The sequence below is a fragment of the Coregonus lavaretus genome (assembly GCF_964263955.1).
Source record: "Coregonus lavaretus genome assembly, chromosome: 36".
NCBI classification, from domain to species: Eukaryota; Metazoa; Chordata; class Actinopteri; order Salmoniformes; family Salmonidae; genus Coregonus; species Coregonus lavaretus.
The window spans coordinates 24584694-24607008 of record NC_140023.1 but is presented as its reverse complement, the minus strand read 5'-3'; the positions used below and the strand labels follow the sequence as shown (position 1 = coordinate 24607008).

General features: G+C 42.3%; 1 protein-coding gene across 2 annotated transcripts in view; it reads left to right on the top strand.

Annotated features, from left to right (window-relative positions):
• fam83ha (family with sequence similarity 83 member Ha) overlaps positions 1-21366 on the top strand; it is a gene marked incomplete at its 3' end in the record, with an annotated part of 31437 nt that extends 10071 nt beyond the window's left edge. Inside the window, exons 4-7 of one of the 2 annotated variants that reach the window (XM_084153552.1) lie at positions 5053-5217; positions 14914-15038; positions 16345-20632; positions 20788-21366. In XM_084153552.1, coding sequence (XP_084009678.1) covers positions 5053-5217; positions 14914-15038; positions 16345-20632; positions 20788-20799 — 4590 coding nt within the window. Of the gene's footprint in view, positions 1-5052; positions 5218-14913; positions 15039-16344; positions 20666-20787 lie in introns of those variants that run through there. The other variant, XM_084153551.1, reaches the window with a different exon arrangement.
• Positions 21367-22315: the final 949 nt, after the last annotated feature.

Genomic DNA, 22315 nt, shown 5'->3' with positions numbered 1-22315 from the left:
TTTTCAAAATGCAATATTCACTTTACTTTTGATATGATTTTCTTGTCATTTGTTAACAATACAATGAACTATCACTTAATCAAACTGCTCAAAATGGATAACTTCTGAACCAAAATGATGTAGTGCCAGGTTAACATATATACTGTAGTTTGATAACTGCTGAACTGTGCATTTCTATATTTTTACCTCATAAATGTAGCAATTTGACATCAATTTATGTTGGAAGGTAAAACCAAATCATGTATGGATGTGGCTGTAAATACTACATCATCATTCTCCATCAGCCAGTGTGCTTCAACAGGACAAAGTGGAAAGTGTCACTATGTGCTATCATTTTCAATTATAGTGTAGTGTACAATCCACTGCTGAAATACCTGGGGCCTCATTTATCAATATTGCGTAAAAACTATTCTAAAATACTACTTACAAACAGAATTTAGAATGTTCTTACGCTTAGAAAAAGTGTGATTTATCGAACAATCCTACAAGCGTCATACGCTCACTGGTAGGAGATAACTGTTGATAAATACCAATTGTTCTCAGCCTCAGTGCTTGTGCATGACCTTGGCTATTTGCATTTGGAAGCGCCTCTAATTAACCATATACAGGTATGGTCAAAATCTACCCTTTAAAGCCTGTGGGGAATATACAACGCTGTACCATGAAATAGCCTACAACTGCGCAACCAAAAAAAGCTATGTTTTATTTATTTTTTGGACTGAAATAGAGGTGCTAGTATCGGAGATTGAGTACAATCAAAAGGTTTAATTTGGCTCGCTCAGTTGTGGCTTGACCAGTAAAAATAAAAACATAGCTACACCGAGAGGACCATTAGGACAATTCAAGTTGCTTTAGCAATGGCAAATATACTTCAAATGAGTAGGGAACACTCATCAATAAGCCATCCATCCTCAACAGCTCCCTCCTGTAGGCATAATAATATTAATATGCCATTTAGCAGACGCTTTTATCCAAAGCGACTTATAGTCATGTGTGCATACATTTTGACGTATGGGTGGTCCGGGGATCGAACCCACTACCCTAGCGTTACAAGCGCCATGCTCTACCAATTGAGCTACAGAGGACCGTATCAGCCAACATTGCTGATCTGCAGAATGAACGAGTCGTGCGTTCCACCTGGCCACCTTGCCACCACATTCAGCAGCGTCTTTTGCGCATCATATAACCCATCACCTGCACATTAAGAGTGGAAGCTGTTTCTGTTCACATACAGTGCCTTCACACCCCTTGAATTTTTTCACATTTTGTTATGTTACAGCCTGAATTTCAAATTGATTAAATTGAGATTTTGTCTCACTGGCCTACACACAATACCCCATAATGTCAAAATCGAATTATGTTTTTAGAAATGTTTACAAATTAATTAAAAATGAAAAGCTGAAATGTCTTGAGTCTAAGTATTCAACCCCTTTGTTATGGTAAGCCTAAATAAGTTCAGGTGTAAAAATGTGCTTAACAAGTCACATAATAAGTTGCATGGACTCACTCTGTGTGCAATAATAGTGTTTAACATGAATGACTACCTCATCTCTGTACCCCACATATACAATACAGTGCCTTGCAAAAGTATTCATCCCCCTTGGTGTTTTTCCTATTTTGTTGCATTACAACCTGTAATTTAAATGAATTTTTATTTGGATTTCATGTAATGGACATACACAAAATAGTCCAAATTGGGGAAGTGAAATGAAAACAATAACTTGTTTCAAAAAATTCTAAAAAATAAATAACGGAAAAGTGGTGCGTGCATATGTATTCACCCCCTTTGATATGAAACCCCTAAATAAGATCTGTTGCAACCAATTACCTTCAGAAGTCACATAATTAGTTAAATAAAGTCCACCCGTGTGCAATCTAAGTGTCACATGATCTGTCACATGATCTCAGTATATATACAACTGTTCTGAAAGGCCCCAGAGTCTTCAACACCACTAAGCAAGCGGCACCATGAAGACCAAGGAGCTCTCCAAACAGGTCAGGGACAAAGTTGTGGAGAAGTACAAATCAGGGTTGGGTTATAAAAAAATATCCGAAACTTTGAACATCCCACGTAGCACCATTAAATCCATTATTAAAAAATGGAAAGAATATGGCACCACTACAAAACTGCCAAGAGAGGGCCGCCCACCAAAACTCACGGACCAGGCAAGGGGGGCATTAATCAGAGAGACAACAAAGAGACCAAAGATAACCCTGAAGGAGCTGCAAAGCTGTCCATAGGACCACTTTAAGCCGTAAATTCCACAGAGCTGGGCTTTAAGGAAGAGTGGCCAGAAAAAAGCCATTGCTTAAAGAAAAAAATAAGAAAACACGTTTGATGTTCGCCAAAAGGCATGTGGGAGACTCCCCAAACATGGAAGAAGGTACTCTGGTCAGATGAGACTAAAATTGAGCTTTTTGGCCATCAAGGAAAAAATGCTATGTCTGGCACAAACCCAACACCTCTCATTACCCCGAGAACACCATCCCCACAGTGAAGCATGGTGGTGGCAGCATCATGCTGTGGGGGTGTTTTTCATCGGCAGGAACTGGGAAACTGGTCAGAATTGAAAGAATGATGGATGGCGCTAAATACAGGGAAATTCTTGAGGGAAACCTGTTTCAGTCTTCCAGAGATTTGATACTGGGACGGAGGTTCACCTTCCAGCAGGACAATGACCCTAAGCATACTGCTAAAGCAACACTCGAGTGGTTTAAGGGGAAACATTTAAATGTCTTGGAATGGCCTAGTCAAAGCCCAGACCTCAATCTAATTGAGAATCTGTGGTATGACTTAAATATTGCTGTACACCAGCGGAACCCATCCAACTTGAAGGAGCTGGAGCAGTTTTGCCTTGAAGAATGGGCAAAAATCCCAGTGGCTATATGTGCCAAGCTTATAGAGACATACCCCAAGAGACTTGCAGCTGTAATTGGTGCAAAAGGTGGCTCTACAAAGTATTGACTTTGGGGGGGGGGGGGGGGGGGAATATTTATGCACGCTCAAGTTTTCTGTTTTTGTTTCTTATTTCTTGTTTGTTTCACCCCAAAAAATATTTTGCAACTTCAAAGTGGTAGGCATGTTGTATAAATCAAATGATACAAACCCCCCCAAAAATCCATTTTAATTCCAGGTTGTAAGGCAACAAAATAGGAAAAATGCCAAGGGGGTGAATACTTTCGCAAGCCATTGTATCTGTAAGGTCCCTTAGTTGAGCAGTGAATTTCAAACACATATTCAACCACAAAGACCAGGGAGGTTTTCCAATGCCTCGCAAAGAAGGGCATCTATTGGTAGATGGGCAAAAAAAAAAAACTGTCCCTTTTGAGCATGGTGAAGTTATTAATTACTCTTTGGATGGTGTGTAAATACACCCAGTCACTACAAATATACAGGCGTCCTTCCTATCTCAGTTGCCGGAGAGGAAGGAAACTGCTCAGTGATTTCACCATGAGGCCAATGTTGACTTTAAAACAGTTAAATGTTTAATGGCTGTGATAGGAGAAAACTGAGGATAGATCAACAACATGGTAGTTACTACACAATACTAACCTAAATGACAGAGTGAACAGAAGGAAGCTTGTACAGAATAAAAATATTCCAAAACATGCATCCTGGCACTAAAGTAAAACTGCAAACAAATTGGCTAAGAAATTAACTTGATGTCCTGAATACAAAGCGTTATGTTTGGAGGAAATCCAACACATCACTGAGTACCACACACCATTTTCAAGCATGGTGGTGGCTGCATGTTATGGGTATGCTTGTCATTGGCAAGGACGAGGGAGTTTCTTTAGGATAAAAATAAACGGAATAGAGCTAAGCACTGGCAAAATCCTAGAAAACCTGTTTAGTCTGATTTCCAACAGACACTGGGAGACAAATATTCGCTGGAGTTGCTTACCAAGACGACATAGAATGTTTCTGAGTGGTCTAGTTACAGTTTTACTTAAATTGGTTTGAAAATCTATGGCAAGACTTGGAAATGGCTGTCTAGCATTGAAGAAGCTTGAAGAATTGTTAAAAGAATGTGCAAATATTGTACAATCCAAGTGTGCAAAGCTCTTAGAGACTTACCCAGAAAGATTCACAGTTGTAATCGCTGCGAAAGGTATTCTAATATTGACTCAGGGGTGTGAATACTTATGTAAATGAGATATTTCTGTATTTCATTTTCAATAAATTTGCTAACATTTCTAAAAAAATGTTTTCACTTTGTCATTATGGGGTAGTGTGTGTAGATGGGTGAGAAAAAAATCAAATTAAACCATTTTGAATTCAGGCTGTAACACAACAAAATGTGGAATAAGTCAAGGGGTATGAATACTTTCTGAAGGCACTGTTGTTGAACTCGTTTTGGGATGGTGCTTTTATGGCGATGTGATTACCGTCTATTGCGCCGTTCATATTTGGGAACCCATTGATGGCATCATGACAAAGAAAACCCTCTTGATTTCAACCTGTTGTGCAATGGAAATTGTATGTGTTACTGTACGTTTTGTTAATGACATGCCTCTAATTTAAGAAATTACTGTACTTTTTAAATGTTCGTCAAATTATATGATATATCCTGTCAAGATATGTTGCATGAATTCACAATGGAAATACAATGAAATCGAAAAATGATTTAATTATTACTCTTACAATTTCACACATTTTCAACATATATTTTCCCCATTCTATGACAAGCAGTTCCCTTATTCTACCACTTGGCACTGTGTGTACCCATGGTCATGGCTGTGCGTAAATTTAAAAACACTCAAGCAAACGTTAATATTGATAAATCTCACACTTTGTGCCTACGCATGATTGATAGATGAGGCCTCTGGGTTTTATATAACAATAGATTCCCCTCATTGATACACTAAGCTGATGAATTTCAAGCACAGAGACAGGCGATACTGTATCAGTTGGTGTGTAACAGAAAGGATATAAAATAGTAAATGTAGAATAACTGCACAGCATGCCTCACTATTGCATGCTTTAACATTTTAAGCTAATGTAGGTCTAATGGTAGTATGTCTGATAGTGTGCTCTGTGGTCCTCTCCAGGTGATCGCTGTGGTAATGGACACCTTTACAGATGTGGACATCTTTGCTGATATTCTGGACGCTGCCATGCGAAATGTTGCTGTGTATATCATTCTAGATGAACAGAATGCACACCATTTCACTACCATGGCTTCCAACTGCCGGGTCAATCTGGACAGCATTCAAGTGAGTCTATGAAGTGATGCAATATCTTGAATATACTGTATGTGTTGGAGTTTTCCTATTAAGACACATTTATCATTGTCCGAGGCTTTTCTAGAACAGTGAGATGTGTTTCACACATAATTGCCCAGGAGGAAGAGAGGGTATGGGCTTGGCGCTCTGAATGATACACCCTATGATGGCTTCTGGTGTATGGGGGGGGGGGGGGGCTTTGTGGCCTGTCGCGAAGGCTCTGTGGAGCTGACCCCAATTAGTCGACTGGTCGATTATTTGGTCGTTAGGCTGTTGGTCGACCGAGATTGTTTTAGTCGAGCAGTAACATATATATATATATATATACAGTGGGGGAAAAAAGTATTTAGTCAGCCACCAATTGTGCAAGTTCTCCCACTTAAAAAGATGAGAGAGGCCTGTAATTTTCATCATAGGTACACGTCAATTATGACAGACAAATTAAGAGAAAAAAAATCCAGAAAATCACATTGTAGGATTTTTAATTAATTTATTTGCAAATTATGGTGGAAAATAAGTATTTGGTCACCTACAAACAAGCAAGATTTCTGGCTCTCACAGACCTGTAACTTCTTCTTTAAGAGGCTCCTCTGTCCTCCACTCGTTACCTGTATTAATGGCACCTGTTTGAACTTGTTATCAGTATAAAAGACACCTGTCCACAACCTCAAACAGTCACACTCCAAACTCCACTATGGCCAAGACCAAAGAGCTGTCAAAGGACACCAGAAACAAAATGGTAGACCTGCACCAGGCTGGGAAGACTGAATCTGCAATAGGTAAGCAGCTTGGTTTGAAGAAATCAACTGTGGGAGCAATTATTAGGAAATGGAAGACATACAAGACCACTGATAAACTCCCTCGATCTGGGGCTCCACGCAAGATCTCACCCTGTGGGGTCAAAATGATCACAAGAACGGTGAGCAAAAATCCCAGAACCACACAGGGGGACCTAGTGAATGACCTGCAGAGAGCTGGGACCAAAGTAACAAAGCCTACCATCAGTAACACACTACGCCGCCAGGGACTCAAATCCTGCAGTGCCAGACATGTCCCCCTGCTTAAGCCAGTACATGTCCAGGCCCGTCTGAAGTTTGCTAGAGTGCATTTGGATGATCCAGAAGAGGATTGGGAGAATGTCATATGGTCAGATGAAACCAAAATATAACTTTTTGGTAAAAACTCAACTCGTCGTGTTTGGAGGACAAAGAATGCTGAGTTGCATCCAAAGAACACCATACCTACTGTGAAGCATGGGGGTGGAAACATCATGCTTTGGGGCTGTTATTCTGCAAAGGGACCAGGACGACTGATCCGTGTAAAGGAAAGAATGAATGGGGCCATGTATCGTGAGATTTTGAGTGAAAACCTCCTTCCATCAGCAAGGGCATTGAAGATGAAACGTGGCTGGTTCTTTCAGCATGACAATGATCCCAAACACACCGCCCGGGCAACGAAGGAGTGGCTTCGTAAGAAGCATTTCAATGTCCTGGAGTGGCCTAGCCAGTCTCCAGATCTCAACCCCATAGAAAATCTTTGGAGGGAGTTGAAAGTCTGTGTTGCCCAGCGACAGCCCCAAAACATCACTGCTCTAGAGGAGATCTGCATGGAGGAATGGGCCAAAATACCAGCAACAGTGTGTGAAAACCTTGTGAAGACATACAGAAAACTTTTGACCTGTGTCATTTCCAACAAAGGGTATATAACAAAGTATTGAGAAACTTTTGTTATTGACCAAATACTTATTTTCCACCATAATTGGCAAATAAATTCATTAAAACTCCTACAATGTGATTTTCTGGATTTATTTTTCTCATTTTGTCTGTACCTATGATGAAAATTACAGGCCTCTCTCATCTTTTTAAGTGGGAGAACTTGCACAATTGGTGGCTGACTAAATACTTTTTTCCTCCACTGTGTGTGTGTGTATGTATGTATGTATGTATATGTATATATATATATATATATATATATATATATATATATATATATATATATATATATATATATATATATATATATTTATTTATTTATTTATTTATTTATTTATTTATTTATTGTTAGTGTATGTCAATTCCCCATTACATACACTATTGTTCAAAAGTTTGGGGTCACTTAGAAATGTCCTTGTTTTCGAAAGAAAAGCACTTTTTTTGTCCATTAAAATAACATCAAATTCATCAGAAATACAGCGTAGACATTGTTAATGTTGTAAATGGCTATTGTAGCTGGAAACGGCTGATTTTTAATGGAATATCTACATAGGCGTACAGAGGCCCATTTATCAGAAACCATCAGTCCTGTGTTCCAATGGCACGTTGTGTTTGCTAATCCAAGTTTATCATTTTAAAAGGCTAATTGATCATTAGATAACCCTTTTGACATTATGTTAGCACAGCTGAAAACTGTTGTGCTGATTAAAGAAGCAATACAACTGTCCTTCTTGAGACTAGTTGAGTATCTGGAGCATCAGCAATTGTGGGTTCGATTACAGGATCAAAATGGCCAGAAACAAATGACTTACTTCTGAAACTCGTCAGTCTATTCTTGTTCTGAGAAATGAAGGCTATTCCATGTGAGAAATTTCCAAGAAACTGAAGATCTCGTACAACGCTGTGTACTACTCCCTTCACAGAACAGCGCAAACTGGCTCTAACCAGAATAGAAAGAGGAGTGGGAGGCCCCGGTGCACAATTGAGCAAGAGGACAAATACACTGCTCAAAAAAATAAAGGGAACACTTAAACAACACAATGTAACTCCAAGTCAATCACACTTCTGTGAAATCAAACTGTCCACTTAGGAAACAACACTGATTGACAATAAATTTCACATGCTGTTGTGCAAATGGAATAGACAACAGGTGGAAATTATAGGCAATTAGCAAGACACCCCCAATAAAGAAGTGGTTCTGCAGGTGGTGACCACAGACCACTTCTCAGTTCCTATGCTTCCTGGCTGATGTTTTGGTCACTTTTGAATGCTGGCGGTGCTTTCACTCTAGTGGTAGCATGAGACGGAGTCTACAACCCACACAAGTGGCTCAGGTAGTGCAGCTCATCCAGGATGGCACATCAATGCGAGCTGTGGCAAGAAGGTTTGCTGTGTCTGTCAGCGTAGTGTCCAGAGCATGGAGGCGCTACCAGGAGACAGGCCAGTACATCAGGAGACGTGGAGGAGGCCATAGGAGGGCAACAACCCAGCAGTAGGACAGCTACCTCCACCTTCATGCAAGGAGGAGCAGGAGGAGCACTGCCAGAGCCCTGCAAAATGACCTCCAGCAGGCCACAAATGTGCATGTGTCTGCTCAAACGGTCAGAAACAGACTCCATGAGGGTGGTATGAGGGCCTGACGTCCACAGGTGGGTGTTGTGCTTACAGCCCAACACCGTGCAGGACGTTTGGCATTTGGCAGAGAACACCAAGATTGGCAAATTCGCCACTGGCGCCCTGTGCTCTTCACAGATGAAAGCAGGTTCACACTGAGCACATGTGACAGACGTGACAGAGTCTGGAGACGCCGTGGAGAACGTTCTGCTGCCTGCAACATCCTCCAGCATGACCGGTTTGGCGGTGGGTCAGTCATGGTGTGGGGTGGCATTTCTTTAGGGGGCCGCACAGCCCTCCATGTGCTCGCCAGAGGTAGCCTGACTGCCATTAGGTACCGAGATGAGATCCTCAGACCCCTTGTGAGACCATATGCTGGTGCGGTTGGCCCTGGGTTCCTCCTAATGCAAGATAATGCTAGACCTCATGTGGCTGGAGTGTGTCAGCAGTTCCTGCAAGAGGAAGGCATTGATGCTATGGACTGGCCCGCCCGTTCCCCAGAACTGGATCCAATTGAGAACATCTGGGACATCATGTCTCACTCCATCCACCAACGCCACGTTGCACCACAGACTGTCCAGGAGTTGGCGGATGCTTTAGTCCAGGTCTGGGAGGAGATCCCTCAGGAGACCATCCGCCACCTCATCAGGAGCATGCCCAGGCGTTGTAGGGAGGTCATACAAGCACGTGGAGGCCACACACACTTCTGAGCCTCATTTTGACTTGTTTTAAGGACATTACATCAAAGTTGGATCAGCCTGTAGTGTGGTTTTCCACTTTAATTTTGAGGGTGACTCCAAATCCAGACCTCCATGGGTTGATACATTTGATTTCCATTGATAATTTTTGTGTGATTTTGTTGTCAGCACATTCAACTATGTAAAGAAAAAAGTATTTAATAAGATTATTTCATTCATTCAGATCTAGGATGTGTTGTTTAAGTGTTCCCTTTATTTTTTGAGCAGTGTACATTAGTGTCTAGTTTGAGAAACAGACGCCTCACAGGTCCTCAACTGGCAGCTTCATTAAATAGTACCCGCAAAACACCAGTCTCAACATCAACAGTGAAGAGGCGACTCTGGGATGCTGACCTTCTAGGCAGAGTTGCAAAGTAAAAGCCATATCTCAGACTGGCCAATAAAAAGAAAAGATTAAGATGGGCAGTCTGAGATATGGCTTTTTCTTTGCAACTCTGCCTAGAAGGTCAGTATACCCATATTGTGTATTGCTGGCTAACATACTACTGTGTTACAGGGGGGAAATCGAATATTTTTTCTGTTTGCTAACTTAGCTAGCTAGGTAGCAAGCTAGTTAGCTAAGTAGATAACTAACTAAGTTAGCTAAACAACTACCGGTAGCCATATGTATGACAAAAAATAGAAGAGGTTTTACAATCTCAATTGTAAAACATGTTCTCTTTTTAGTAGTAGTTATATCTACTAAACAGCAAACTACAACGTTACAACCAGCCACCTAAAGCTAGGTTTATCATCAAATGTTAGCACATGACTGGAGTTGGCTAGCTAGTTAGCCTGGCACCTGGTAACTTGTTATGAGCCACGCCTCACGTTTGTAACTGTAAATCATTTCACTAGCTAGCTATGTAACATAATTGACATTGGTTATGATTATGACCGTGGATGCATTTCAGTCTCAAGATACTGTAGGATTCCAAACAGATGTAAATAACAAGTATTTTATATCAATCAAGCTAGCTAGCTAAGTTTTACTAGTGAACAGTGAGGAAATACAACAATTTACTGTTGTAAATCTCTAAAACTGAAACTCTTTTTACTATAAAAAATATTTGCCTAAGCATGCCTGATAGCAGTGGCGATTTTATCATGTAAATCTTGGTGGGGCCAAAAAAATTTTTTTTTTAAGATGCATGCCAGCAAAGCCACTAAACAAAACATTATTTTGACTATAACGGTGGCAAACGGTGCCCACAAACTGTTAGGGCCTACATAAAGCTGTCCCAACAGCAGTCCCAACACCTTACCACCACTACGCATGGCTATCAGCGGCGCCTTGTCTGGCAGCGAAAAAGTTCGTTGAGCCTCATTTACTGCCTTTAAAAAAAACACATGGCTGACTTGCTTAAACAAATGTGGTTTCTACTGACAATTGAGATGTACAAACTATGGCATAAGGGGACGACAAGCGGATAAGAGGCAATCCGTAATTTCGATTAAGACATTAATGAGCTAGCTAGGATGGACGTAGTCAATATAACTATTTGTTCAGCACTTTTGAAATGTACAGTGACAGAATTCAGAACATGGGCTGTTCTTACAGTATTCTCCCTGTACACCAAGTCAGAACCGTATTATAAATAAAGGGGGCATATAAGCAGACAATGAAAGCTCTTAAAATATTCAATGATTTTCTCTCAAACAGGCTATAGGCTACATGTGCACCACCAAGTCAGAACAGTACAGTCGTGGTCAAAAGTTTTGAGAATTTTTATTATTTATTTATTATACATTTAGCAGACGCTCTTATCCAGAGCGACTTACAGGAGCAATTAGGGTTAAGTGCCTTGCTTAAGGGCACATCGACAGATTTTTCACCTAGTCGGCTCGGGGATTAGAACCAGCGACCTTTCGGTTACTGGCACAACGCTCTTACCCACTAAGCTACCTGCCGCCATGAATGACACAAATACTAATTTTCACAAAGTCTGCTGCCTCAGTTTTGATGATGGCAATTTGCATATACTCCAAAATGTCATGAAGAGTGATCAGATGAATTGCAATTAATTGCAAAGTCCCTCTTTGCCATGACAATGAATATAATCCCCCAAAAACATTTCCACTGCATTTCAGCCCTGCCACAAAAGGACCAGCTGCCATCATGTCAGTGATTCTCTCGTTAACACAGGTGAAAGTGTTGACGAGGACAAGGCTGGAGATCACTCTGTCATGCTGATTGATTTAGAATAACAGACTGGAAGCTTTAAAAGGAGGGTGGTGCTTGAAATCATTGTTCTTCCTCTGTTAACCATGGTTACCTGCAAGGAAACACGTGCCGTCGTCATTGCTTTGCACAAAAAGGACTTCACAGGCAAGGATATTGCTGCTAGTAAGATTCCACCTAAATCAACCATTTATCGGATCATCGAGAACTTCAAGGAGAGAGGTTCAATTGTTGTGAAGAAGGCGTCAGGGCGCCCAAGAAAGTCCAGCAAGCGCCAGGACCGTCTCCTAAAGTTGATTCAGCTGCGGGATCGGGGCACCACCAGTGCAGAGCTTGCTCAGGAATGGCAGCAGGCAGGTGTGAGTGCATATGCACGCACAGTGAGGCGAAGACTTTTGGAGGATGGCCTGGTGTCAAGAAGGGCAGCAAAGAAGCCACTTCTCTCCAGGAAAAACATCAGGGACAGACTGATATTCTGCAAAAGGTACAGGGATTGGACTGCTGAGGACTGGGGTAATGTCATTTTCTCTGATGAATCCCCTTTCCGATTGTTTGGGGCATCCGGAAAAAAGCTTGTCTGGAGAAGACAAGGTGAGCGCTACCATCAGTCCTGTGTCATGCCAACAGTAAAGCATCCTGAGACCATTCATGTGTGGGGTTGCTTCTCAGCCAAGGGAGTGGGCTCACTCACAATTTTGCCTAAGAACACAGCCATGAATGAAGAATGGTACCAACACATCCTCCGAGAGCAACTTCTCCCAACCATCCAAGAACAGTTTGGTGACAACCAATGCCTTTTCCAGCATGATGGAGCACCTTGCCATAAGACAAAAGTGATAACTAAGTGGCTCGGGGAACAAAATATAGACATTTTGGGTCCATGGCCAGGAAACTCCCCAGACCTTAATCCCATTTGAGAACTTGTGGTCGATCCTCAAGAGGCGGGTGGACAAACAAAAACCCCACACATTTCTGACAAACTCCAAGCATTGATTATGCAAGAATGGGCTGCCATCAGTCAGGATGTGGCCCAGAAGTTAATTGACAGCATGCCAGGGCGGATTGCAGAGGTCTTGAAAAAGAAGGGTCAACACTGCAAATATTGGCTCTTTGCATAAACTTAATGCAATTGTCAATAAAAGCCTTTGACACTTATGGAATGCTTGTAATTATACTTCAGTATACCATAGTAAGATCTGACAAAAAATATCTCATAACACTGAAGCAGCAAACTTTGTGAAGAGCAATACTTGTGTCATTCTCTCAACTTTTGACCACGACTGTATGTCCATTACATGAAATCCATTTAAATTACAGGTTGTAATGCAACAAAATAGGAAAAACGCCAAGGGGGATTAATACTTTTGCAATGTACTGTGTATATATACAAAAGTATGTGGACACCCCTTCAAAATAGTGGATTCGGCTATTTTAGCCACACCCGTTGCTGACAGGTGTATAAAATTGAGCACACCGCCATGCAATCTCCATAGACAAACATTGGCAGTAGAATGGCTCATACTGAAGAGCTCAGTGACTTTCAACGTGGCACCGTCATAGGATGCAACCTTTCCAACAAGTCAGTTCGTCAAATCTCTGCCCTGCTAGCGCTGCCCCGGTTAACTGTAAGTGCTGTTATTGTGAAGTGGAAACGTCTAGGAGCAACAACGGCTCAGCCGCGAAGTGGTAGGCCACACAAGCTCACAGAACGGCACCGCCGAGTGCTGAAGCACGTAAAAGTCGTCTGTCCTCGGTTGCAACACTCACTACCAAGTTCCAAACTGCCTTTGGAAGCAACGTCAGCACAAGAACTGTTCGTTGGGAGCTTCATGAAATAGGTTTCCATGGCCGAGCAGCCGCACACAAACCTAAGATCACCATGCACAATGCCAAGCGTCGGCTGGAGTGTTGTAAAGCTCGTCGCCATTGGACTCTGGAGCAGTGAAAACGCGTTCTCTGGAGTGGAGGGAAATCTTAACACTACAGCATACAATGACATTCTAGACGATTCTGTGCTTCCAACTTTGTGGCAACAGTTTGGGGAAGGCCCTTTCCTGTTTCAGCATTACAATGCCCCGTGCACAAAGCGAGGTCCATACAGAAATGGTAGAACTTGACTGGCCTGCACAGAGCCCTGACTTCAACCCCATCGAACACCTTTGGGATGAATTGGAACACCGACTGCGAGCCAGGCCTAATTGCCCAACATTAGTGCCCGACCTCACTCATGCTCTTGTGGCTGAATGGAAGCAAGTCCCCGCAGCAATGTTCCAACATCTAGTGGAAAGCCTTCCCAGAAGAGTGGATGCTGTTATAGCAGCAAAGGGGGGACCAACTCCATATTAATGTCTATGATTTTGGAATGAGATGTTTGACGAGCAGGTGTCCACATACTTTTGGTCATGTAGTGTATGTGAATCATAGATATTTAAATTTTTTGTCCTTGTATGTCTGATCGAAAATGAGCTAAATCCGACTCATGAAATGTCCAGCGGCCAAATGATTTTACCTGTTCAGGCACCGAAAATCATTGTGCTTCTTCACATGATGGTGACATATCTGAGCTTTCATTTGCACCATATTCAGTAGTAGGCTATACAAGGCACGGAAAGGCAAACATCCAAGTTGCTATATCCAAAGCACATCTCTTCTATTTCTGTTTAAAAAATGCATCATAGCAAATCCAGAGCTCCAATCACAACACATGTTTTCTGGAAAGATGCAAACTTAGGTCTATCTTTGCAAAACATTTATTTTATTTAACAGAAAATAAAAGTTGCACACCCACAAAACCCCTGCCTGCACTGTTTGCTATTAAGGATGATGCGATGGGTGCAGAGTTGTTAATCAGCAGCGGTCCCTCGCTGTCCAGACCCAATGTGGTGGTAGAGAGTTGGTCTGTGATCCACTCTAAACTGTCAATGCATAAATCATTAATTAAAATTGTCGATATTGCAAGAAAATATTGTCATTTCACATAACCATACCACAAGTTAACGTTAGCTACTCTACCTGCTTCATTCATGATGAGAGCACTAACTGGAACTAGCTAGCCACGTTGCTAGTTAGCTAGCTATTTAGGGTAAATTAACCAGTAATACAAAATATGTCTAAACGTTTTAAAACGTTAGCTGTCAACTTGAGACTTGATAGGGGGTAAAAATGCTTTTCCCTGAAGGGAAGGCAATTTTGTTATTTGTTAGCTAGGCTACCAGTTAGCTTTACCCCCCCCCCCCCCCCATCAAGTCTAGCTAGCTAGCCTTACTGGCTACTGGCCAAATAAGCTAACGTTCTTGATTTAAATTACTAGAATAAATAAATAATATGTCAAATTAGTTACTCACATTAGCTTTAACTTCTTTGAGGTATTTTCTGAACAGCTTCTCATTTCTATCAGTATTTTTTGGAGAACATCTAATGAGGACATGTTTTTATCTTGCAGTTAATGCGTGTCAGAACTGTGTCAGGCATCACCTATCACTGTCGCTCTGGGAAGTCCTTCAAGGGTCAGATGATGGATCGCTTCTTGCTGACAGACTGCAGGGCAGTCCTGAGTGGAAACTATAGGTGAGTGTTCAATAATGAAGAATGTCATACAAAGTGTTTCAAATTTGTACAAATGTTGCATGATTTCTCAAGCAGACCTGACATTTGGTCATGTGGATCTGAAAAACACTACATGAAGTTGCTCTTACACCTGTGTCATAACAAATACATAACATTAGTGTTGTTGCATTTTAATTTAGCAACTACTTTGTTTCTTTCATATATGTTTATTGGAATTATTTTCTTTTTTAAGTGCAAAACATGCCACCTGGTGGCAGACAAGCCACACAGCAATCGTAAACAACAAATCCATACAATACGAGACAAAACAACACTGACAAATAATTGACAAAGAGCAATAATAGTGATACAGTTCGGGTCCTTTACGACACCAACCAGATTGTGCTCATGAGCTTCCAACCTGTACAGGCCGTCGGAGATGCACCCAGAAAAACAAATATAAATAGTATTTCACCCGCTCCTACATACATATGATGATTGTAAATGCCCAATACTATGCCTCCCCATCCCCGCCCCAGCACCAACACAGCCCGTCCCCACCAACCAAATCATCCAACCTTTGATCGGATGACTCAAGTGTGTCAGTGCTAGGGCAGGAACAAAAACGTGCAAACCCCCCGGTCTTCCGGGAAACGGACCGGGAGACACCAGCCCAGCACAATAGGCCTACATACTATTCAAACCCCTGGGCAGAATATCGGCAAGCTCCCCCGGAACGTGGTCGATAAGTGGCTTCCACATTTTAATTAAACAATTTGTATTTCTGTGTAGGTCAGCCGACAGCTCTACAAAGGAAGACTCTTAAATATTGATCTGTACCACATTGTTACAGTAGGTGGTGTATTATCGATCCATTTACAAAGAATACGTTTCCTTGCTAACAAAAGCAGTTTTTCCTAAATGTGTTTGTTCCTATTCAATATGGATGGATCGAGCTGTATATTGAGTAAAAATAATCCTGGCTCTTTGTAAATTGAGTTGAACATAGAGCTTGATTCAATAGAGATTCTAACTAAATCTTCGGGCATGTCCATAAACAGTGAAAATAAGACCCAATGTCTGAGCAAATGGGGGAGATCTGTGGGCTGAACTTGCTCAGAGTGTGGGGGGTTAAATAGAGCCTATGTAAAAACAGGGTTTCTCTGAGCCTATTGCAGAAAAGAGTAGCACTTATGGAATTGATAGCTTTAATGTATTTGTTTTGTAATTGCATAGTAATGGAGTTGAGTTCCTTATTCCATTGTAATACAAATATGTTGCTTTATTATGCTGTGTAATGAAATTCAATTAATCTCACTGCCCGCAGCTTCATGTGGTCTTTTGAGAAGCTTCACCGTTGCATGGCTCACCTCTTCCAAGGACAGCTTGTGACTACTTTTGATGAGGAGTTCCGGATCCTGTTTGCACAGTCCCAACCTTTGGTACCCGAAAATGTCCTTGTTCCAATGCCACACTACAGCAGTTTATCTGACAGCCAATACAGCACTGATCGGACACCATTGTTCAGCGATCCAAGAAAGTTCCTCCCCATAGAGAGCTCTCGTGCTGAAGAATGGGCTAGACATTCCTCTGATGACCACATGGATATGGTTCAAAAAATGATGCCCCCTGGAAGGTGTGAGCCCATCCACAGGTCACTAGATCAGGGTCAACTAGATATGTACAGCAACAAGTACTCCTCCCAGCAATTAAAAATGGAGCAGCAGTCATTTATGGCACAAGGTCACCCCGTCATGCAGCCGAACACAATGGAGTTTGCTGGCTCTAAAAGGCACAGTTATGCAGAAGGCACTTATGCCAGACATTCCTCCTCTCAATTCATGCAGCACCAAGCCATGCACAGCTTTGAGGGGGGTATGGCAACCCAGAACAGGAATATACATAGGGAACAGCATCACTATCAGAGAACAGGGCTAGAGCCAGGTTATAGCGGCTACGATCAATTCAGGGACCATGGTTACCCTCTGATGGATCAGTATTCTGAGTCTGGGTACCCACATGGAATAGAGATAGAGCCACCAGACAACTATGACCCTGTACTGAATTATTTGTCATCATCAAACCTTGCTGTGGAGCTGGGACATGGCTCAAACAAATTATCAAGACCAGGAGAGGGTCCCTTTAGTCAATCGAACCCCAAAAGACTGAGCGCGGGCCAGCCTCATGCCTGTCAGACCTCCCCAACACAACAAAACCCATTTGAACAGAAACAATTTTTTGTCGGGTCTGGTTCGGACCATAAAACACGGGATCCCAATGCAAAGCAGGGGATGCGAGATTGGAGGATCAGCTCATACCTCAGTGCATATGATGATGCAGGAGAGGAAGACATTCCACAGTCTATGGGAAATGACCCCTTTCAAGAGCCCCTTAATCCATCACAAGGCAAATTATTTGCTCCACTGGTATCAGATCCCAGGTTTAGTGCCAAAGAGTTACCCAAGATTCCAGGGCTCAGGTTAAACAAGCCCACCCACCCAGAACACTCAAGAACACCAGATATTCTTGATAGCTTGGCAACAGATGCCAGAACAACACTAAAACCACCTTCGGAGTCGTCATCAACCACTGAAGGTGACAAATCAGAAGAGATGGATGTAAAAGAGCCCAAAAGAGAAGAGTCATTCCGTAGGAGGTTCAATCCTGTTATCCAAAGGACCTCTAGACTAAGATCCTCACTAATCTTCAGCTCACAACTAGAACAGCATATCTCACAGGAACATAAACTTACCTCTGGCCAACACTGTGAGGAAACTGCCAATGAGGAAGATGACCAATCTAGATTATCCTTGACCACTCAGATTTTGGGAAAAAGAAGATCCATTACAAGAGAACCTTTTGAATGGAGACTGAAGTCAGTGACAGTTGATAATTCAACCATAGAGTCTTTGAAATCTGAGGATATCTCTACTGATACAGGTGATAAGGAATTGCCAAAGAATCCTCCTGTGGGCACCGACATGGTTTCTTCAATGGAACAACCTAATCCTGCCCATAAAGAACAAACCAAAATGGTACAATCTGCACATCCATCCAAACCTGCTCAAGTTGAGCAACCCAAAACCATACAATCAGCACACCAGGCATCTTCATTGAGCAATACAGCCTATATAGATATGAATGATCCAGACAGAAGGTTACATTTTTTTAAAGAGTTGGCTGCCAAACGAAAAGCTGCAAAGGCTGCAGAGTCTGAGAGCAGCGCTGAAAAAGCTCCTGTAAAACCAGTGACTCCATTTGACTTGAAAATTAAGGACCAGGTTACAAGGGTAGAACCTAACCTTCCAATGGCCCCACTAAATCCAGCAGATACTTCAACCAAAAAGCCAGCTCCATCAACAGAGACCCCACTTAATCCAGCAGATACTTCAACCAAAAAACCAGCAACATCGACAGAAGCCCCACTTAATCCAGCAGATATATCCACTAAAAAGCCAGCTACATCAACAGAGGCCTCATCAGAAAAAATTGAGACTTCACCAGTCTCACAGGAGAGCAAAACATCCATGGCAACATGTGGCTCATTACATCTTGATGTCAAAGACCAGGCTTCTAAAAATAACGAACAGGAAGACCTTCATCTTCCCAAAACTGACTCCAAAACATTCCTCAGGGATAAATTATCTTGTGTCGATGGACTACTTAGAGTCTCTACTGATACTGAGAAGATTGAGCTGAAGAACAGTCAGAACCAAAGTGTGTCTAAGGTTAACCCTAGAGATGCAAGTGCATTTCCTAAGAGCACCTCAAAAGAGCGTACCTTTAACATCGCCCCAAAGGATTTCAAACTATCTCCAAAGAAACCAAAGTCATTCAATCCTGCTTCAAATGAGCTAAACCCATCTCTTCCACTCACGCTAATAGAAGCTAGCTCATCTTCATATCCGACACCAAAGAGTTCGAGCTCAACTAGTCCCACTTCATCAAAAAATGCAGGAAAGGAGTCGAGCTCAGCTCTTACCCCCACCCTTAAGGAGGCCAGTTCATCTAACCCCACGTCAAAGCAGCCATTACCATCCTCTAAACCTATCACAGTAGAGTCCAACGTACCTCTGAGCCCCACCCAATCTGAATCAAGGTTCTCTCCTCATCCTGTTCCATCAGAATCCAGCACCTCCCCTTTTACCATCCCATTGCAATCCAGTCCCCCCCCTATTCCTCATCCAGTTGAGCCAGTTGTGTCTCCCATACCTGACAAAACAGATTCCAAGGAATCTCTCAGCCCTACTCCAATACAATCTTGCTCATCCTCAATCCCTGCAACAGAATTTAGCCCTCCGCCAAACCCTACCCAAACAGAATCTAGTTTCTTACCCAAGTCCACCTTAGTTGGGTTCACTTCATCAACACCAATGGAATCTAACACCTCTCCCAAGCCCTCCACAAAAGAGTCATTGTCTACAATTGCCACAACTGAGTTGAGGTCACCCTCTCTTAAGACCAACCCAATAAAATCCTATTCCTCCCCTAGTCCTGGCCAACATGAGTCGGTTTTGTCACCCAAACGATCCAAAACAGCATGCAACTCCTCTCCAAAGCCCACTACAACGTCCAACAACTCTTCCAACTCTTCACCTCCATCTTCAAAGCATGCCATGGAAGAAACCAACAAATCTCCCATCCTCACACCAACAAAATCTAGCTCTCCTCCTGAGCCTACTCCAACAGAATCTAGTGCTTCTTCCAATCCAACACCAAGAGAACTCAACTCTCTTCCTAGCACCACCCCAACGGAACCAAGTGCATCTACTGGCCCTACCCCAACAGAATCAAGTGCATCTTCTAACCCAACTCCAACAAAATCACACTCCACCCCTACATGTGGGTCAGGTGGATCAGTTGTGTGTCCCAAGCCTGGCCAAACAAAATCCATCACTTCTCCAAACCTCACCCAAAAAGAATCTTGTTCCTCTCCTAATTATACCCTAACTGAGCCTACCTCACCATTCAACCCTGTCCTTGTGGAATCTGTACAATCAAGCAACTCAAACCCAACTGAATCCACTGCCTCTCATGACACCGTCCCAGCTCCACCCGTCGTTGTGGTTAACAGTAAGGAGGGCAAACCAAGTAACCTTAACAAGGAGCAAAAAGCGGGAAGTTCTGCAGCTTCTAAAGGTGAGAAGAAAGCAGGTAATCCTGAGACTACGAGCAAAACTGCTCCTGGAGAATCTGCCTCCCATGGACCGCTGAGTCCTGATGAGACCAGAGAGAATAACAGCACTATGAAACCAGAGAGCACAATAGATCAAGGCAATCCCATATCACCCCCAGCGAAGCAAGCTAAAGTAAGCCAGTCCCACTACCATTCATCTACTGCAAATGTACTCTCTAGCAGCAACCTAAGAGATGACACAAAGCTCCTATTAGAGCAGATTTCTGCTAACAGCCAAAGCAGGACAGAACTCACTAAAGAATCTGCTGTCACTGATGATGCCAAACAGGATGAGGCTGACCGGGGTGTTAGTGGTAAGGAGGAAGCATCAGCCCAACGACAGATCGGAGGCCCGACTAGAACTTCTCAGGAGAGGGAGAAGCTTCTTCAGAGAATCGAGAGCATGCGGAAGGAGAGGAAAGTCTACAGCCGCTTTGAGGTAAAGTACCCTACTGCATCAATAGGCCAGTAGCAATTTAACAAAATAAAAATTAAAGGTACCAATTATACCCGAGGTACCTAATTGTTTTCAATCACACCTGCTTGCCTTCATCTGAGCTCATGTTTTCTGCTTGTTATTCTGTATTTTGTTAGATGGCGCCTTAACCCGGGATCGGAAGGATGAGTGAGTACGGAGAAAGACCTTTGCACATTTTCCTCTAGAACTTGTCCTTTAACTATGTCCATTCCCCAAAAGACTAAAACAACAGGTTGGAGAGGGACCGCTAGCTAACCAACAGAGATATTATTCTCAGGTTTCTATATTAGAGGGTTTCTCCGAATGGACTGTCTGCATGTAAAGGATTAAGGTTTTTGGGAACATGAACAAAAACTTGACTAAGTTTACCAACATGGATTACTGGGGCGGCAGGTAGCTTAGTGGTTAAGAGCGTTGTGCCAGTAACCGAAAGGTCGCTGGTTCTAATCCCCGAGCCGACTAGGTGAAAAATCTGTCGATGTGCCCTTGAGCAAGGCACTTAACCCTAATTGCTCATGTAAGTCGCTCTGGATAAGAGCGTCTGCTAAATGATTAAAATGTAAATGTAAAATGTAAATAAGCAGAGACTCTACAGTGTGGGCAATGGACCACTGCTATCTACAAGGTGGAACTGAAAAATCACACTCCACCCCTGAAAATGATATATAGACTCGCTGGACACAGGTATTGTTGAATGTAATATCTGTCACTCTGGGTTGTTTAATTATTATCTGTTTGAGGATCTGTTTTATATACTAACAGCCATTTACAAAAACTTTAAATTAGAATCGCCATTATTCACCATAGAAAATGGATTAATCATAAACAGTGCATGTATGCAGTTGAAGTCAGAAGTTTACATACACCTTAGCCAAATACATTTAAACTCTGTTTTTCACAATTCCTGACATTTAATCCTAGTAAAAATTCCCTGTCTTAGGTCAGTTAGGATCATCACTTTTATTTTAAGTATGTGAAATGTCAGAATAATAGTAGAGAGAATGATTTTATTTCAGCTTTTATTTCTTTCATCACATTCCCAGTGGGTCAGAAGTTTACATACACTCAATTAGTATTTGGTAGCATTACCTTTAAATTGTTTAACTTGGGTCAAATGTTGCGGGTAGGTAGGTCAAAGGTCAGGGCTTTGTGATGGCCACTCCAATACCTTGACTTTGTTGTCCTTAAGCCATTTTGCCACAACTTTGGAAGTATGCTTGGGGTCATTGTCCATTTGGAAGACCCATTTGCGATCAAGCTTTAACTTCCTGACTGATGTCTTGAGATGTTGCTTCAATATATCCACATAATTTTCCTTCCTCATGATGCCATCTATTTTGTGAAGTGCACCAGTCCCTCCTGCAGCAAAGCACCCCCACAGCATGATGCTGCCACCCCTGTGCCTCACGGTTGGGATGGTGTTCTTTGGCTTGCAAGCTACCCCCCTTTTCCTCCAAACATAACGATGGTCATTATGGCCAAACAGTTCTATTTTTGTTTCATCAGACCAGAGGACATTTCTCCAAAAAGTACGATATTTTGTCCCCATGTGCAGTTGCAAACCGTAGTCTGGCTTTTTTATGGCGGTTTTGGAGCAGTGGCTTCTTCCTTGCTGAGTGGCCTTTCAGGTTATGTCGATATAGG